Source organism: Xiphophorus couchianus, chromosome 21, assembly GCF_001444195.1.
Source record: "Xiphophorus couchianus chromosome 21, X_couchianus-1.0, whole genome shotgun sequence".
Taxonomy (NCBI): Eukaryota; Metazoa; Chordata; class Actinopteri; order Cyprinodontiformes; family Poeciliidae; genus Xiphophorus; species Xiphophorus couchianus.
In genome coordinates this window covers 14223485-14242738 of record NC_040248.1, presented here as the reverse complement: position 1 = coordinate 14242738, position 19254 = coordinate 14223485, and the positions used below count along the sequence as shown (strand labels likewise).

The following is a 19254-nucleotide window of genomic DNA, read 5'->3' as shown; positions in this document are numbered from 1 at the left end:
GGTCAAGGTTCACAGTCTGTGTTGTGTGATTAGCCCTTTTTTGTGTCCTTGGATTGGATGTTAAAAACTGCAGGGAACTATAACATCCTTGTAGTAATGTTTCTTTAAATGTTTCTTTAAATGCTTATTGACATCTGCTTGTTTATGACTCTCCTGTTAGACGTTCACAGCACCTTCTCCACCCTCCACTTCTCCGTCTCAGCGCTCTCTCCTGGCAGCTATTTACGTCAAGGCCTCCTTGATAACCTCTCCTGCCGTCCCTCGTCACATTCAGGCTCCAACAGAAAGCCTGTTGAGGCCGAAACTGTCACCCAGCAGGCATATATGAGTGAAGGCGGGGAAGTTCTCCTCTGCTGGGGTTTAACACATAAACAGAGAGAGAAATTACTGGAGGATGTAGAGAAAGCTAATCCTTCAAGCGCCGGCTGTCTGAAAAGCATTTTGGTGAGTCAGGATGTATGAACACTTTTGTTTTGGTCACTTTTTGAAACTCGTTTTTAAAATTATTATTATTATTTGTTTTTACACGAGAAAATCATCTCTTCTCAATGTGACAGAATCAAGATAGAAATTTCTGAAACATTTATTGATGCTGCCAAACACAACTCTGCAAGTTTTTCAAAGGAGAATCAGTAAAAAAAAAGAAAAAAAAAGAAAGAAAAAAAAGACAAAGAAAGAGCTAGAAAATCAGCTATGTGTGAATTTTTGCTTATGTTATGACTGGATTGTCCATCTAATGTCAAGACATAAGATGTGTTTCCATGTTTTGAAAATATTTTGAACATTAATTTAGTGTCACGTCAGAGTTGTGGCATATTTGTTTATTCACTTGTCGGACAAATTAAAATAAAAACATGAAGTAAATCCAAAAAATTATATATATATATATATATATATATATAGTGTAATCCTATAACAAATGAATAAATAAAAATCTGTAATGATCAAGGTTATCGATCGAACTGGACATTTTTGGATATTTTATTTTCTGAAGACAAATCGGTCAACATTTTTATATGAAAAAGGTAATAATTTTAACCATGTAAAAACCTCTTTAATTTCACTTTAGTAAACCTCTACAGTATTTTTTATATGCATAATAAGTGCAGTATAGTAAATAGATTTTGCTGCAATCACTTTGCTGATGTGCACTATGTTCAGCGTTGGTCAAACAGGAGTTTTACAATAAAACCCTGGAACTTAAAAGAAAAAATAAAATAAAATACTATGACTGTATTATCCAGTCTCAGACACTGATACACACATGTATGTAAGTTAACAAGTACATACTGGTTAGTTTCTGCATTATGTGAAAACTCCTCAAAATAATTTTACCACCAATACTCTACTAATCCTTTGTAAAAGATGGTAGCTAAAGCCGATAATCTGTGGGCAATCAGCCAATTGAAAACAAAAAAAGAAAAAAGAAAATCTTGCACAAACAAATGTTTTTGTGTCTAGTAATGTAAAAAAAAGAAGCCAAAACATGGGTCACAAATCTAAAAAACATTATTTATGTATATATATATACACAGTATATATATATATAATTTTATCAACCATCTTGGCTAATATATTGTCACAATAATAATAGGTGTGTATGAAAGGCCAGATGTTGCTGTTTTGCAACTAAAGTTATGACAAAATCTTTTGGTGTACAAAACAAATGCATGTTTTCAAGTGGAAAATTAAGTCAAATATGAATCATTATAGACTAATCCATAAATTCCTATTTTCTTCAAAAATCTCAACATCATGTCTTCCATTTAAAATAACTGAGGTTGTAGTTGCACATGCAGAATAAAGGCTTTAGTTCTATATAAAACTAAGGTTCATTTTTACATTTCAAGCATCAACAAGCCCTCCTTTAATCACACATCGTTGAGCTTCGGATGATCTTTATGCGCCTTTTGTCCTGCAGGTAGTTGCATGTCTTTTCATCTCCAACCGCAGCCAGGATGTGTCTGACAACAAGATGGCAGCAGGTGATATTTCTGACAACAACAAACTCTCGAAGCTCACAGTGGAAGCAGAATCCAACCACAGTTCTGATAATCCCAGAGACTGTATCTGCACAGAGAAGCACTGTAACCACGAGCTGCTGTTCGACCTCGCCAAACGGGTCACATCAAACCAAACGTGTCTGGTTTCATGTAGCATTTCAGGAAAGTCAGTTGCGACTGCCTCTCTGCTGGTTAATGCAAAGGCAAAGTACAGAGGCAGCAGCTGCACCGCAGGGGTCGAGGCAACAGTGGTTTTGCTTTTCACCCGCAGCGGGCCTGTTGCGAATCAGGTGCGAGCTGAGAATCAAGTCTATTTTCAGAGCAAAAGTGTGTTAATGTGTGTCAAGGGGAAAAGGAAGTCAGAAGCTAAATATATTACAACAGAGCAACCACCAGCTCAGAGTGAGAAGGAAAAGGGTAAGAAGTGAAACTCTCTTAAAGAAGTGTAACTCTCTTGTGAGTGATTACAATTTGTGTACAGTTTTTAAGAATTATTGCATGAATGGATTTTTTTTAGGCTATTAGATTTCTGCACTGAACAAAATTATTGATTTTTTTCCCCCCTCAGATGTCAGGATTTATGCAGAACGGCAAGTGTATCCCATAAATAAAGACATAGTCTTCCTGGTTGTCACTGACATACCTGATCCTGTAAAATTCCTCTGGGACTTTGGAGATTCCAAAGTAGCCAGAACTGGATTAAGGACCATCACAAAAAGATACCACAACCCTGGACGGTACGAATCACCTGTAAAATATGCAAATTTAAAAAAATGCTTTCTACTTATAAGCTTGTTTATGTATTCATAGATTTGTTTTTGTTTTTTTTCTGAAAGCAGTTATCTGTCCAAAATAAAGTAAATATTGTATCGTATTGTATCATACCCGATCCGAGAGTCAAACCCAGGACAAGGCCTAGCTGATGCAGAAAATGGATGAATGGATTGTTTAATACATTTCTGCATAGCATCACATTACATTATTTCATATCATCTCATAATATGTTGCATTGTCATGTCACATTTAATCACATTATAGCATATCTTAAAGTAAAGAAAGAAAAAATGCTTTCACTGGTACAGTTTTTTTTTGTATAACGTTTCTTGCTTAGACATCATTTTTATCCTCCTCTCTTCACATAGTTACAATGTGGTAGCGGCTGCATCTTGGGGTCAAATGTCGGTCACCTCGGATGTGTTTCCCGTTGAGATCCAGAGAGTTGTGAAGCTCAGCAGGCTGGATCATCAGGCCTCGGTCTTAAGGAATCGGACTCTCACAGTAACATGCAGAGTAAATGTCGGGACCAACCTCACCTTCATCTGGAGCTTCGGAGATGGAACAACCAGACCTGGGCTGAGCACAACACGTCATGTCTTCCACAGGCAAGCCAGGGAGTTTCACTGAATTTAGAGGCTGTTGTTTTTTTTCAGAGCTTCTCTTTTCCATAATGCACTGAGTGTTTGTGTTGTGTGTCAGCAGGTTGGGAGAGTTTACAGTCAAAGTGATTGCGTCCAATCTCATCAGTTCTGCGTCTTTGAGCAGCTACGTCTTTGTTGTGGATCGGCCGTGTCGGCCTCCACCTGTCAAAAACATGGGTCCGCTCAAACGTCAGGTACAAGATGTAACTCCACTACAGCCTCATCATACAAGAAGATTATTTAATAGGTTAGTGTCAAAGAAGTTAAGCCTCATTCTTGTGCTAAGTTTCAGAGACATGAAGTTATCCATCTGGGTGTGACATTTGAGTCAGATGTGGAGTGTGACATATCAGAGGGCCTTCGCTACTCCTGGACTTTACTTGGTTCTGGAGGCCAGATTATTCATTTGCCTCACACAGACACACAAAGACAAAGCCTGATTCTCCAGAGCCATCTCCTGCAGTATGACACCTACATGGCCATAGCGAGAGTAAGTTGTTTAATGGGGAAGAGAACCAAAATCATTTAGAGTCCAACTCAAATTAATCCTCTAGTTGTTTTTTGTCTTTTCTTTGTTTAGGTAGTTGAGGCTTTAACCCGCATTTATGTCCCAATCCCATATTTACATACCAGAGCATCTTTGATTTCTACTCAAGTGAGGTTTCTGTCCTCTCCAGGTTCAAGTTATTGGCAGTGTGGTGTACAGCAACTATACTGTGGCTTTCCAAGTGAAGCCAAGCCCTCCGGTGGCGTTCATCCAGGGTGGCACCAATGTCTTTATTGGCAAAACAAGCAGCAATGTGGTCACCCTGGATGGACAGAAATCCTATGATCCAGACTTCCCTAAGAACCCTCTCAGGTACAAACTTTCATCCATATTAAACACTCAATGGCAAAGGTTTATATGATTCAGACACAATATATTAATATTTTCATGGCAGTGATACAATACATGAATTTTTAGCAGGCTTAAAACCTGGAGCAGCTCCAACTGGCCACTGCTTGGTCTATTTTCTGAGAGTTCAAGGAAGGCTCAGAAACTTCTGAATACAATGAACATTAATGACTGAATTGCAAAATAAGTTTGATTGGACTTTTCTTATTTGTTTACTTCTGTTTTCTGCTCATTGATTTCTGTAGACTACCTTTGGTTGGAAGCAGTAGGAATAAGTTGCTAACCTTCCACCATAATTAAGATTGGTTGTATTTGCTTTAACAGTAACTGGAAGGTCATCATTGCTTCCTCTTATTATTTTTCTCTCTCCATAGTTATAGTTGGACATGCAAACCAGTTTCGAGCATCACCAGCTCCTGTTTTGACCAGGACATTCCCACTTCATCCCCTGAGCTGAAATTCCCTCTCAGTCTGCTGAAACCCAAGTTTGACCAGTTCCAGTTCACGCTTACAGTCTTCAGCGGAGAGCGTTCGGCTTCATCAGAGGCTTTCCTCACAGTCACTTCACACCTGACTGGGTATTTGCTCATTCCTTGAAATAAAACTGATGCGTCCACAGAGATATGTATGACTAACTGGTGAACAGGATTGAATACATTAAAAGCAGCAGTGGGCTAAACCATAAAATTGATTTGAACATGTTGTACCCAGGAAGGTCTCCGTTTTCTGCCATCAGTGCCAGGGAGATTATATGAACTGGGATCAGTCATTTTCCATCCATGCACTTTGTGAGGACTGTAACATTCACAGTGAACTCATTCAGTACACATGGAGTCTTTACCTGGTCAACGCTTCATCCAAACCCATCACAGAGGGTAAACAAAGATCAATTTGATCAGCTTATTGTTGCTTTTCACTGGTTTTAATGAATGTAAAAATATCCTGACCTGGTTTTGGTTCTCTTCCAGTCCCATTCTGTTACACAGTAGATGTCAGCTCCCCTTCAGCAATTCTGGAGGATCCCACCACATCCACCCTGACTCCAGAGATCTCAAAGGAAAGCAGAGACAAACCAGATCAACCTGGTGCGTTAGTCTGAAACAGATTGTAATAAAATACGGTCTTCCACTAAATCTACTTGCCCTGTTTGTTCCCCTTTTAGATTTGTCAAGGTCTGGTTCTTCCCATACTTCTGTCCTTGACCAAGACAGTAGACTGCCTTTAGACCACATCAGCCTCAGTGGCATTTCTAGAGAAATCCAAAGTGAGTCCTCTGCCGACTGGAGATATGCTTTTCCTTTAATGGAGGACGATGATGTAGCGCATCAACCAGGTAAATAATATTTGAGTAAAATCTTCCAAATTTAATGGTTTTTTTTTTAGCTTTGCTCACAGTTTAATTGTTCAAAACAAACTTCCTGAATTATATTAGCAGGTTAAAGCCCCTTTACTATGGAACTAAATATGAATTATTATGGAACTAGATATGAATTTTGGCTTAGAAGTCCCTTGTAGCCAGTGTGCATGTTGTGGTTGTACAAATTTTACTCAGACACAGAAAGAAAAAAGTTGTTGCCAAGTTATTTCTCCATGCACTTTTTGTCTAATGATGCTTTGTTACGCTACGTTACGTTACGTGTTATATTATGTTGTTTACAATCTTCAAAATCCAACTGTAATTACTTTTTAAAAGTCAGTTCAGCAACAGGTTCTGATGATTATGATGCTCCGTATCCAAGTGTGGAGGAAGGAGATTCAGGGGTATCAGCAGGAAGATCTTACGGTATAAAACAAAACAATCCTACAACATCTGTCTTCCATTTTTGTGCAAGATTGTTGTCTAATGAATCTCTTACTTTACTAGGTATAGATACTGAGCGCTTCAGTCCAATTGATAACTCGGAGTCTGATCTGACGCTACTCAAGAATGAGGGAAGTAACCTGGTGGATCCCAAACCTTCTGTAGCGATTCAGGAGCCAACTTTGCTTGACTTCCACCGAGATGCAGTAGAAACAGGCCTATTTGAGTCCTACACTTACACAGGTGGAGCCTTCAGAAGCTTCATAAAGTCATATCATTTAAGTCAAATCTTTCCTGCTCGATGTTTAATTTAGCATCTTTGGTTATTTCAGGAATTTCCTCCACTTCGCTGATTTTCAGGGCCTTCAGCCTGAAGCCAAGAAGCATTTACATGTTGCAGGTCACTGCCAGTAAGTTTTAACACCCGTATGTTAAAGAAAAACAGATTATCAAGGTTGTTTTAATTGTTTTTTTGTTTTTTTCCTAGAGTCTCAAAATAATTGGATCGGTCAGACTCAGCTGTTTCTAAAAACAAACCCGGTCCCAGAAGGTGTGAGGTGCCAGGTTCAGCCCGTCGAAGGGATGGAGTTACAAACTCCCTTCAGCATCTTCTGCACCTCAGGACAGGAGGTCTGAAACGTGTGCTGGCAAACTTATTGTGTATTTAACACTTTATTTATCACATGCTTCATACATGAGATCCATTTCCAAATTATTTTCTGTTATCATTATGTGAAATATCTTTTAATTTGGTCTTCCATTCTTGAATAATACACCCCGGCAAGTTTTATCCTTTAAATTTTTAACAACACTTTCATTGGAAAAGTCATCAATTGCATCAGAATTGCAGAGCACCATTTAAATTTGACTTTTTTTCCCCCACAACTTTGAAGTTTTAGTTTAAATAAGTGTCTTTGTGTTGATATAAGGACTTAGAGTACAAGTACAGCTACAGTATAGGAGGCAGACCACCCAGGACGATGTACCAGGGAAGAGACTTCCTGTACTACTTCAGCCTGCCCTCTGGTGACCCCAGAGATGACCATGAAGGTGAACATTTGGCGCAGATTAGTGAGGTTTGACACTCATCAGCCTCATTAAATTGAGGCTTATTGGACTGAATAATCTCGTTTGCTGCTGTATTTCTTCAGTAAAAATCTACACTGAAATCAGAAGCAGCAGCTCTGGATCAGCCACCAAACCGTGTCCTGTCGCCGTCCGAGTCAGACCAAGCTTCATCGGAAACAGCTCATCCTCTTCGCCGACTCATCGCGATCCTGCTCTGGAGCTGTAAGAAACAAAGTCCATCAGTGCTTCACTGGGACATTTGTGTTTTATTTAGAACCAAACAATAAAACTATTAAGGCAATTTTTAAAATTCAAAATTTTTTTGACAAGACATACTTCATATGTCAAAAATTGGAAGAAAATAAAAAAGGAAAGCTTATTAAATAGATTTTTTTAAACCATGTTTTAGATTTTTTTTTTTAAATGTGCTTTTTGAGGGGAATTTAAAACATTGGAGATTAACCAAGCCCACATGACTTATAAAGCAGTTTATATTTTGGCAGACACCAAATACAACTTATTAAGTAAGAAATTATAATTTCTGTGTTGACTTAAGCATCCACATGAGAGCTTAGTGATAAAGTCAACTATGAATTTTGGCATTCACTATTTTAAATTGGACTTTACTTTTTTGTAAGGACAGATTTTGATAGTTTTTTTTTTTTATATTTGATGATATACTGTATTAGATTTTGATAATTGGCAAAAATCAGGTTCTATTTACTTATGTTCTTTTTCACAAGAATATCACAATTGATGACATTTTTAAAAAATATACATATTTAGAAAATGATCATTTCTGAAAAAGTACTTTATTTGGAAGCATTGTTGCAACAAGTGGCATCAATTAGACCATTTAATAGCTTTTTTTTTTTTTTTTTTTAAATCAGCAGGACTACAGAGGAGTCTAACATGTATTGTTTCTTTTTGCCTGCAGCTCAGAGAGTCTGAGGAACTTGTCCACCTTAGTAAGGCTTGGGAATCCTGTTGAGATCCGTAACTACGTCAGCCTCCTGACCAGCGTCCTGAACAAACTGGGCCAGGATGCTGAGGCTAACACACACGCACAGAGACACACTCGCAATGTGCTCATTCACACTTTATGCGATTTCAAAGGGAGTGATGAGGTTCGGACACAAAGCCGTTGCACTGCTTGATTCAGTCTGCAACAGTCTGTTATATCTATTATGGCTTTGATTTTAGAAATCGGTTGCTGACAGCATCATTATTCTCAATGAGCTTCTACAAGTTACTAATCAGGTGAGACATGAATGTCTGCTCAAAAGGGAATATCCTGAATGATAAAAAGGTTTTCTGACCATTTTTATTCTCCCCCTTTCAGGTGACATACATGAGCGTCAGACGTGTAGCGACATTCGTCCGGTCTGTTTCAGAGATACTTCCTGAGTTTAGTGCTAACCAGCAGATGCTCTACACTCTGATCAACTCGGTGTCATACTGCCTCCAGGTGGTCACAAGTTGTAGCTGCACATCTAAAGCAGCAGTCTCTTTTAACAAACCCCGTGTTTTAGAGCCAGGATCCCCCACAGCGCCAAACACGAAGGATCCTGAAAATGCATCTGACAGCTGCGCACAGAACTCGCCCGCTGGCCCTCGCCGCCAACACGGAGGAGCGGTTACAGCAAACCGGCTGGGGCAGCTTGTGGAGGAGATTCTGCAGATTGCAGCAGACCTGATCCTGGTGCGTTCAAGAGTGCTACTTCAAATTTAAACTATTTTAAATAAGTTTCTCAACTGGGATTCATTCTGACTCATTTATTTCCAGAGGGATGTTTCGCCCCATGAGGCCGAGCAGCACAGAGTCACCGCCGGCCTCATCGACCTTCTCGCTTCATCCCAAAACCGAACCTCTCTGATCGTCAGGAGCGGCTTCACCACCGTCCGCATGCCTGCTGCTCTGATCCAGAGCGTGTTTAGGCTTCACACTGGAAGGGCTCGACTCGGGGAGCAGCAGTCCTGCGTCTTCAGAGTGCTGACTCGGCTCGACCGCGACCTTTGCCCCCACGACGCACAACTCAAAACAGGGGGAGATTTTATTCTCGCCCCCTTTTCCCAGCCGACCGGACCGGTGGTGGATTTCAGTCTGTTTAAGTGCGACAGGAGAAAAATCCAGATTCACTCACTCCCTCAGCCAGTCAACACTGAAATCCAACTTCCAAAAAGAAATGTACGCCGTCTCTTTTTACGCTCTCTCAAAAATGGTGTCTAGATCTCTGTGTCTACCAAACGGCCATCATGCCTAATTTACATGCAAAATTTCCTGCTGTAGGAGAGCCCCTCCGGTCGGTACGTTCTCCTTCGTAACCAGATCAGCTACCACAACTTCAGCATCAGCCAGCAGCTCCTGCAGCAGGCCATCCAGATCACTGTGGCGTTCACGCCGCTGCCCAACAAGCCTTTTCCCATCATGCTTCTCTTCAGGTAGACTTGTTGATTGCGCACAACAAGCACAGGAACAGCACTCTGTCAACCTTTTCACATTTTGTAATGTTAAAATCCAGTATTGTGAAAGAGAAAACTATCTGAACGGTATGGCATGCATTTGGATTCATCTCTCAGTCAACATTTATAACCGCATTTCATAATAATTACATCTGCAGGCCTATTGGTATGTTTCTACCAGGTTTTCACATCCAAGCATTACAATTCTTGCGCAAGTCTTCGATGTAAAAAAAAAGAAAAAGAATCAGTCAGTTGATTAGCTAGCATTTTAGAACCACATTTTTTTAAGTCTTGCTGCAGATTCTTAGTTGGATTTAGGTCTGAACTTTAACTGAGCCACTTTCCTGCTTAGGTCAACTTCCACCCCACTCTTAAGTCTTTTCTAGCCTCATGTTCTCTCCCCGGATTAAAATTGAAAACGGATCATTTATTCTTCCACTTCCACTTTATAATTAAAGGCAAAGGTAATTTTATTTATATAGCACATTTCCAGCAACAAGGCAATACAAGGTGCTTTTATGCGCCACTTTGTTTTGATCTATCACACCCAATCCGGATAAAATGCAACAAACATAACAAAACATCTCATTGTCAACAATAATATGAAACTAGATCATGATTGCTGGTTGTTTCAGGATATTTGAGAGGCCAACTCCCAGCATGCACCACCTGAAAAGAATTCACCAGTGGGAGCAAAACACCATCCGTGTAACTCTGCCCCCTTCCTATCTCGGCGGTAAGAGGATTCTCTATTAGAGTATCTCTAATGATCACTTTTAGCCTGCTTCCTCTTCTAGACAACTCCGTGTTACTGGAATTGCTTTGGCTTCACTAGAATTTCTGCTCTATGAAAAACAAATAATCTCATGAAATTTCCAGCTGCAGGCATTGCCCACATGGCGCTGCTGGACGCCGAGTTTGCAAGATTACGTAGAAGCCAGCTGCAAAGCGAACAGGTAAGCTACAGCGTGACAGTGGACAGCAGTCTGTGTTTGTCCTGGGACGGACAGCAGGGGGCCTGGACACACCACGGCTGCAGGACACACCAATCGGACGCGTCTTCTGCGGTGAGCTGCAGGTGAGGCATGGACTGTGTGCGGACAGACTTCCAGAATTCAAACACATCCACATAGTCTAAAAAAAAAAAACCCAAACAAAACGCCATGGTAAAACTTTCGATTTGCATCTTGTTTTTGTTCATATTAGTTGCTACCAGCTGAGGCCACTGACTGTGTTTCAGCAACAGGTCAAGATTAGCCAGGTCACAGGAGATCTGGATCCCTTCCTCAGGTGACCTCTTCCCTCATTTCCACCCCATTTTCACATGACAAAGAAAGTGTGATAGATTTTTTAGGGATTCATTTTCAATATTTTGAAAAGACAATGGGAAAAAATACTCAGGTTTTATCTTGAAAATATTAAATAAAACCTTACCATAGGACTCCACTGCACCATGTTTTTTCTGTATTTCTCAGTGCATCCAGTGATCCAGTTGTGCTCAGTATTCTGGCGGTCCTGCTGGTCCTGTACATCCTGGGGCTGGTCTGGTCTCAGAGAGCCGAACTTTTGTCCAAGGAGAATCAAAGGCTCTACTTTCTTCCTGACAACAATCCAGCAGACCCGTACCTCTATGCTGTTTGCATTCACACTGGTCTCTGCTCTGCGGCCCGTATGACTGCAAAAGTAAGCCTTTCCATGCTCATGAACATTTTTTTTGTGCCCACAACCGACTGTGATCTTTCTGCATTAATCTGCAAATAACAGTTTTGTGATGGTTGCAGAGAAAAATATTTGAAAGGTATGGAGAAATTGTGTTGGATTGTCTCCATGCAAAAATGCCTCAGATTGTTCTGCATTACCATAGACAATATCAGTTAGGAAGCATTTAGAGGACTGATTTTCACACACACAACCCATATGTACATAAGACAAGAAACAGCTGTATGCATCTGACAGACACCCCTAGCCTCTCCAAAAATACAACTCTTTATTTTTTTATTTTTGCCTTTTATTTATACAAATTGTCTCATCGGGATCCAAGATCTCATTTACAAATGTGACCTGTGTTTGGATAAAACCAACAAAAAATGACAAACACAGCAACAAAACAAGAAAGTAAGAAATATGTCTTAATTACAGAAGCTAACAAAATATAGTTTAACAAGAATATTTCTCTTTTTGTCATAAAAGAAATGCGAATTAAATGAAATGCAATAAGTATGAAGTCACATACAAATGTAAGAGCTGAATTCTGTTTGCTAACTTTCATAGGTTTACATGATGCTGCATGGTGAAGACGGCGTCTCACAAACAAAAGAACTTCAAGTCCCAGGGTGCACTCTGTTTAGAAGAAACACAAAAGACACCTTCATACTAAGGTGGAATCCTCTCCACCTCTATGTTTTCTTAGCAGCATAGCATTGTTCCCCACTTCTTAATACTTCAATAACACTGCTGAGAAACTTCGCTTTGCTTCTGGCCTCCACAGTGCGGCCGACAGCCTGGGCCCAGTGTGGGGGGTTCATGTTTGGCACGACAACTCTGGAGATTCCCCTGATTGGTACCTCAAACAAGTGGTGGTGTCAGAGGTAGACGTCAGAGGTTTAATGTCTGCTTGTCTTCCCAGTCTGTCGGCTGAACTGTTTAACTGCTTGTAAACCAGGTGAATAGAGGGCCAGCGGCGGAACGCTCATGGCTGTTTGACAGTGAACGCTGGTTGTCTGTGAACGAGGGCGACGGTCAAGTGGAGAGGAAGCTGCGCGTCTGCTCTGGGGAAATGCATCCGGTTAAGGTGCAGCAAGTGGATGCAGACATGAAGCCTGGTTTCATTTAAGCCACAGTGTGACTCTCTGTTTCCATGTGTGTTCATGCAGATGCTGCTTCTCAGGTTCTGTGACTACTTGGCTGATTTCCACATGTGGCTCTGTGTGTACAGCTGCCCCAGCCCCAGCTCACACACACGCACTCAAAGGCTTAGTGTTTGCCTGCTTCTCCTGTTGGGGTATGCGTGTGCCAACACCGTCATCATATCGCATACAGACGATCAGGTGGGTGGAAACAACGTTGACGACCACAACCATGTTTTACCATGGGGATCACAGAGATGTCCGGGGATATCATATAATAATTAAGTCGCTTTCTTGATCAGCTTTAATGGATTTTATTTAGGGGTATCAAAGTGAAGGTGGCTCAATGCAACCGCACACCACTATTTAATGTGAAAAGCATGTACGTTTTTTTGTCCTCTTTACAGTTATTTGCTACGATTTATTCTTCTATGAATTAAAATCTCAGTGAAATGCACAGAGGGCTGCCTTAACTACAAGTTACGTGGTTTCTTTTTTTCTCCCTACTTACAGCTGCCATTTGAGGTGGGTGTCGTCGATGTGTCGGCTGCTTCCATCACAACTGGACTGCGAAGTGTGATGGTTGTGTTGCCTGTAGCAGCCCTCATATCTTTCCTGTTTCGATTGACTGGGAACACACGGTCGGGATCGGGAATTCAACGTGCAAATTGCGAGAAAACTCCACAGGATGATTTTCAGGGTCAGGTTTGATTTGACCCTCTGGTTCCATCGAGCTTCATGGTTTCTGTTGCTTTATTTTGTTGCGTTGCCTTTTGCGTGACAGTACCTGCTGTGTGTGCCTTGTTTGTAACGTCTTGCAGAAACCTTTTCAGCAGACGACAGCGAGTTGGATTATCATCTGTCTTGGGATGGCCGCCGGAGGTGGAAGCAGGAGGCCTCGAGGAAAAAATACCAGGTTGGCCTTTGAATAATGTATCAGAACTCTTCTTTCACAGTAATATAAGTCGTTTTCTGAAGTCATATTTCTTTGCGGTAGGATACAGACATCAACTCAATTTCCTCCATTCGTGAAAATAAAGGCGCGGATGAAGAGTCTGCGATCCAGACAAGAAATGACGATCTGCTGCATAAACTGCTGCTGACTTCTAAAGGAAGAGCTGAAAGACGTTTACCTGAGCAGGAACGGTTTAAAGATTGCACGAACAGAAGAAATGCAGGGCAGACCGAACAAAAAAAACTTAGGACACCATCGTTCTGGTGTCACTCTCTGAACTGGGCGCTCTGTGCGCTGTTGTCTCTCTCCTGCTTGGTGGTCACAGCTACAAATGGAATGAGGTAGAGCACTGGTTGTAGCTTTACCTTTCTTTTTTTTTTTTTTTTTAAGAAAACAGCGGTAAACATCATTAATACTTGAACAATATGTTTGTATGTGTGGATTGTCTTCTGTCAGATTCAGCAGCGGCCAGGTTGTGCTTTGGATACACTCTCTTTGTGTTTCTCTTTTGGGCTGTATGTTCTTCATCCAACCAGTTGTGGTAATAACAAGAACAATTCTGTGAAAAAGAAACATATTTTAACCAAACTTATAAGCGCTTCCTTGGAATTCATCAATAATATAATTCTATTATTTGTTCTCTCCAGATATTTGGCATGACATTTACTGTCTGCTTTTGGTACAAGAAACCCGCAGACTACCATTGTTTTTTCAGCAAGAAAGATCCTGATGTACCAGAACAGTTCATAAAGTCTGATCTCTGTGAGAAGACTTCATCTGTGGAAAAGGTGAAAACGAGACTCTTAAGTTTGAAATTCCAAGTAATTTAGAAAGTTTTATGAAGTGATACAACAATACTTGGATGCTTGTGGATTAACTTGATACTCTCAACTGTGGGGATTTTCATTTTAAGCTTGTTTGTTTCTTTTTGGTGGTCAAGTTATCCCTCAGTTCAAGCCCAACATGGATGAATGTATAATCAGAGGGGTTTTCCGCGCTGATGTTCAGTTTCCGTGTTTCTGCAGCTGCTCAGGGCTCGGCACCTGCGTCTCGCTCGCCCGCCGGCTCCAGCAGAGCTGAAGAAAACTTGTGGAAAGAGGAGGAGAGAGGCTCTCATTCAGGAAACACTCAAGTTTGTCTTTGTGTTTTTAAGTACATTTGAAAAGGTTAGAAACAAGAATTTACCCCCCCACCCTTTCTTTTTTTCACGTAGGGATTTCTCTTCCTGCATCATTATGCTTCTCCTGTTGGTGTGTATAATCTCTGGCAGCTCAGTGAAAGAACATCAAAATCTCAACAAGGCCATAAAGAGACACTTTATAAGGTAACACCCAAGCATTGCATTGATGCAATCCAGATATAACTCACAAACATGGAATAAAAACATTTATATTATTTTTTGACAGACACAGTTTTACGTTTAGCTCCATAAAAACACACGAGGACTGGTGGAAGTGGACACAGTCGAGTCTGCTCGACTACCTGTACCAGAATTCATCAGCAAAACCCGAGGTGAGCCAAGTCAAAAATTCTTCAAAAAAACCCCACCAAAACATCGGATATAAATGTCCATTTTATCCATAAAATATACGTAAAGTTTTACTTTTCGTATTTTAAATTAAAATAAAAACTAATAGTGAGAAGAATAATTGATGATTCTTTTTTACAAAGTGTTGCATTGAATAATTTTTCAGCAGCCACACGTAGTCATTGGGGAGCCCATCATACAGAAGACAGATGGCTCCAGCATATTTCAGGTAAATTAGAAACATTCACAATATGAAATTTTCCTGTAGATCTAAAACATGCTACAATGCAAAAGGTTATTTGGGAAGCCTCAAGGCAATGTATGCTATGATTTGTTTAAAAAACCATTATATATTTCTAACAAGATTTTCTTCAAATATATTCTTAAATGAAATACTCTCTAATGGTATAAGAAAAGAGTCTTCACAAATGGCCAAAAAATAGTATAACAGTTTCTTTACACTCTTTTGTTTTACTTGTTGCCTTTTGTCCACTGTAAAAGAAAAGAAGCCGAAACATTTGCGGATCACTGATGTACATGGTCAGTTCAGAATCCATCAAGATTCTGAATGAACATCTATAATAATAATTTCACCATCTTTGCAGTAAAATATCTGGTACAGTTTTTGGAACTAAAGCCTGGTTCTTATCCATCTTTTGTTTAATGTGGTGTTTTAAATGTATTTTCATTCACACGCCTACTATCTGTTCACCAAACTCAACGTCATTTTCAATTTATCCCAGAGTCCTGTGCTGACAAAACCACTGACATGTGATCATCCATGTCAAGAGAAAGCTCCTACAGTCAGTTTAGGCCACACAAAGTGAGACCCATGCAGACACAAACATTGTTTACTCATGCCAATAACTGCTGATGCTGATTCTGTGACATTATGTGTATTGCTTTGTTTTGTTTATTGTTTTTCTGCAGGTCTGAAGCTGCATCAAAACTCAGGATTTTGAAGTCAAGCAGCTGGATGAACCGATGGACGGTGGCCCTGAAGGTTCAGTTCACCTTATACAGCCCTGCGCCTCACTTGTTTAGCAGTGTGAGTCTGATCTCTGAGCAGAGCCCTGATGGTGTACTGCTGCACTCCGTTAAAGTCCAGTCAGTGAGGGTGTTACACAGTCCTATGCCATGGGACTATGTTGCCATGGTTTCCAAGGTAAACTACTCATTCTAACCTGGCAGAGACACACTTGAAGAATCTGGAACTAAACGGACTGAAGTGATGTCTTCTCTTCCATACCAGCTGCTCTTCCTGTTCTTGATTCTACTACAATCCTGCAATCAAGTGTCCATTGTTGCACAGCGAGGGCTGATGGGATGCAGGAGAAGACCTTGGATGTGGCTGGATGTAAGTGAACCAAATTTTCCATCACATCCACATGGATTGGTTAAACAGGGAGACATACTAAAATTATCCAACACACTAATACATAAAGGGCCACAGTAGCTTTACTGAAAGGTTAACCTACCTGAAATACTTTAATAAAGTCATAAACATGCCTGATTATGATTCAAAAACGCTTCACTTTTCTGCTCTGTCTCTCCACTACAGGTCAGTCTGCTGCCAGTGACTCTAATCTGTTATTTTTGTTTGATCTATCACTCCACCATGATCATGGAAGTTGTGAGTTTGCTGCAGACCCAACACAGAGGACGTGTTGATGTTAGCGCTGCGGCTAGCTGGGAACAGGTGAGAGACTGAAACAAAGGATGGCGGGTAGATTATTGTACCATTATTATTTGCGTTTTGTCTGTGCAGAATATTCGGACGCTGTGGGGGGTTGTCCTCTTCCTCCTGACCATAAAGTTTGTGACTCTGCTTGGAATGAACAGAACATTACGTTCTTCAGCTGCAGTTCTTTCACAGACACACTCCAGCCTCTTTTGGCCTGTGGTAAAAAAAAAAAATTATACAGTAACAATGCTGATATATAAGTTCCCAAGATGTCGCAGAACTTTCGCTTTACAAGGTTTTGTTTGCTAATGCTCTTTCACCTGGAAGGTTTCAGGCCTGATCCTGCTGCTGGCGCTGTCCTGTTCGGCTAACCTGCTGCATGCAGGGAGCTGCTGGCCGTTCAGCTCGGTTCCTCACTCCCTGCAGACTCTGCTCTGTCGTTACCGTGGACTCCAGGTCAAAAAGAACCGCCTCCGCTCAGGACATGATTTCTCTCACTGGGTCGTTCTGTTTCTGACAAATACTGCTGTGCGCACAGCGATGGTACATATTTCCAATTGAACTTTTGGAGTTTAAAAGAGGATTTTTTATTTATTTAAATAACTTTTGCACCCTGACAGCCACTTGTCTTTCTTACAGGTAATTGGGGTGATATCCTTATTGGTGAAAATGGCTAGAAGACCTCAAAGCAGGAACATTACTTTTACCACAGGGGAACTATTAAACTACTTAAGAATGAAGGTGTCTGAATTCACTGGATGGCAAAAACCAGCAAGGATGGATGATTATGATAAAAAAAGGGTAATGAAAAACTATTAAGCTAAATTAAAAATGAGATGATATAGTATTAAAATACATGTAAAACTGAAATAAATTTTTTAAAAAATCATGTGATGACTCCACATAAACTGAATTCGTTTGGATTTATTTACTTACCAAAGGTCACCAGAATCTTTATTCACTAGCAGAATGCAGATTGTAAGTTTGGTTGAGGCATAAAGACTAGAAGTCAGATATACATTCAATAATTTTTATTTGCTAGATCAAGAGAAACATTTCACATTTGTAGAAAAAAAAATCCAATCATTCATCTAAACTTGTCTACCTCCAGTAAAAGACCATTAATCTTTCCAGACCTGTGTGCTTGAGGAGTTGGAGAGCTCCATAGACGAACTGTTGCTCAGACTCGACGTCCTTTCCAACAGCATGGACCAAACAATCCGGTACAGAGACGGGGACCGCCCTGTCCTCCCAGCCTCCCCACTGTCCTCCAACATGGACACACAGGTGAGCAGCCATCATATCCAACATAACAACATACTTATATAGTTCTGTTATGGAAAATAGAATTTATTTGGCTTCATTGATAGTCATGGGGAAACTAAGTAGTTGTGCTCTCAGCAAACTCACACTGAGGTCTGAACTCTTACTACTGGCCTTGGTCAGCATGGTAACCATGGTTCCAGTTCAAAGCTGGGTTAGAAAACTAATGAACAAGACTCACTTTTTCAGAGTTACTCTGAGAAAGTTTCTTCTGTATGGATGTTTGACAATAAAGTATACAACACAATATTTGGCTTAAAAAAACTATCAGAACCAAAATCTTTATGTCACCTCTCTGGCATAGTGACTTCATTGACTGCAATGAAGCATTGCAATCAGTGAAATCCTTTGTAAGCTAAATTATTCCGGAGCCAAATTGGAGGCCGTGAGTCTAAAATTGAAGGGCTGAAAAAGGAAATAAGCAAGGTTTTATAACGGCCTAGTCAAAATCCAGAAATCGGCTCCTTTGAACTGCTAGCGTGAGTGAGCTGTGCAGAAATGAATGTTAGGGAACATCAACGATCTGAAGACAAGGGTTGAAGAAGAATGACTGAAGACACCGATAAAGTCATATGATTTATTAAAACATGTGATGTACAATACATTGTTTCCAAATGGCTAACCAGTTCTTAGCTGTTTATGGTTCTGTCAGGAATGTCTGAGGTCACAGACTGTGGTGAAAACACAGAAAACGAGGAATAAAATAACCCAAGAGTCACATGAAAAAACAACCCCTCCTGCAGCTCGCCTGTTCAGGTAACAGAATGCGACTTGCAGCATTATCCTGAAGCAAATATCAACGTGCACTCAAATAAATCTTTCTATTACCACCAGGTCTGAGGTTGAAGTACAAATCCAAAATATTTCAAATAAATCATTAAAAATTAAAAACTGGATGGCATCCCCAGAGTTGACCTCCTCCGAAAGGCTTCGGTCAGAAGATATTTGTGAGAAACGACCTGAGCTGCAGGCTGGAACCAATCACAGCTGCTGGTTTACTGGAACTCAATATAAACTGGTGGAGGTTCTGGTCCATAAGGAGCCCGAACCAGGAGAACTATAATCCATTATTATTGTTTATAAGCAACTCTGGGAAATGAATGTATTAAAGTATTCATTGTCAACCAGTTCTTTCTTCTTTAGCACTGATTGCATCTTTACAATGTTGTATTTTTTTTTTTTTCAAATGACCAGCCAGGTTGTACTCTATTGGAAAAATTAACCCTTAATCTAGAAGAAATGTAGCACACCTTTTTACAACAATAACATA

The 19254-nt window shown here is 40.4% G+C and overlaps 1 protein-coding gene across 2 annotated transcripts; it reads left to right on the top strand.

The window, feature by feature from the left end:
- Window positions 1–170: 170 nt before the first annotated feature.
- On the top strand, window positions 171–19108 carry pkd1l1 (polycystin 1 like 1, transient receptor potential channel interacting). 2 transcript variants are annotated; one of them, XM_028005012.1, is made up of 49 exons: window positions 171–444; window positions 1922–2420; window positions 2572–2740; window positions 3146–3385; window positions 3483–3615; window positions 3708–3911; window positions 4099–4280; window positions 4691–4894; window positions 5028–5191; window positions 5285–5401; window positions 5479–5649; window positions 6010–6099; window positions 6181–6360; window positions 6450–6527; window positions 6605–6747; window positions 7047–7167; window positions 7269–7407; window positions 8123–8312; window positions 8389–8445; window positions 8528–8887; window positions 8972–9373; window positions 9476–9627; window positions 10284–10384; window positions 10528–10726; window positions 10855–10938; window positions 11124–11331; window positions 11920–12026; window positions 12137–12236; window positions 12311–12439; window positions 12522–12695; window positions 13008–13194; window positions 13316–13410; window positions 13492–13790; window positions 13906–13990; window positions 14097–14237; window positions 14475–14581; window positions 14663–14773; window positions 14856–14961; window positions 15144–15206; window positions 15721–15800; window positions 15908–16142; window positions 16230–16334; window positions 16539–16676; window positions 16746–16880; window positions 16989–17204; window positions 17301–17462; window positions 17796–17948; window positions 18637–18740; window positions 18819–19108. In XM_028005012.1, exons 1-49 carry the CDS (start codon window positions 325–327, stop codon window positions 19045–19047), a joined length of 7968 nt encoding a protein of 2655 aa, XP_027860813.1. In that variant the 5' UTR covers window positions 171–324; the 3' UTR covers window positions 19048–19108. The 2 variants fall into 2 exon arrangements, with proteins under 2 accessions (XP_027860813.1, XP_027860812.1); XM_028005011.1 differs by lacking the exons at window positions 171–444; window positions 1922–2420; window positions 2572–2740; window positions 3146–3385 and having other exon boundaries at window positions 3477–3615; window positions 15147–15206.
- The last annotated feature ends 146 nt before the right edge of the window (window positions 19109–19254 follow it).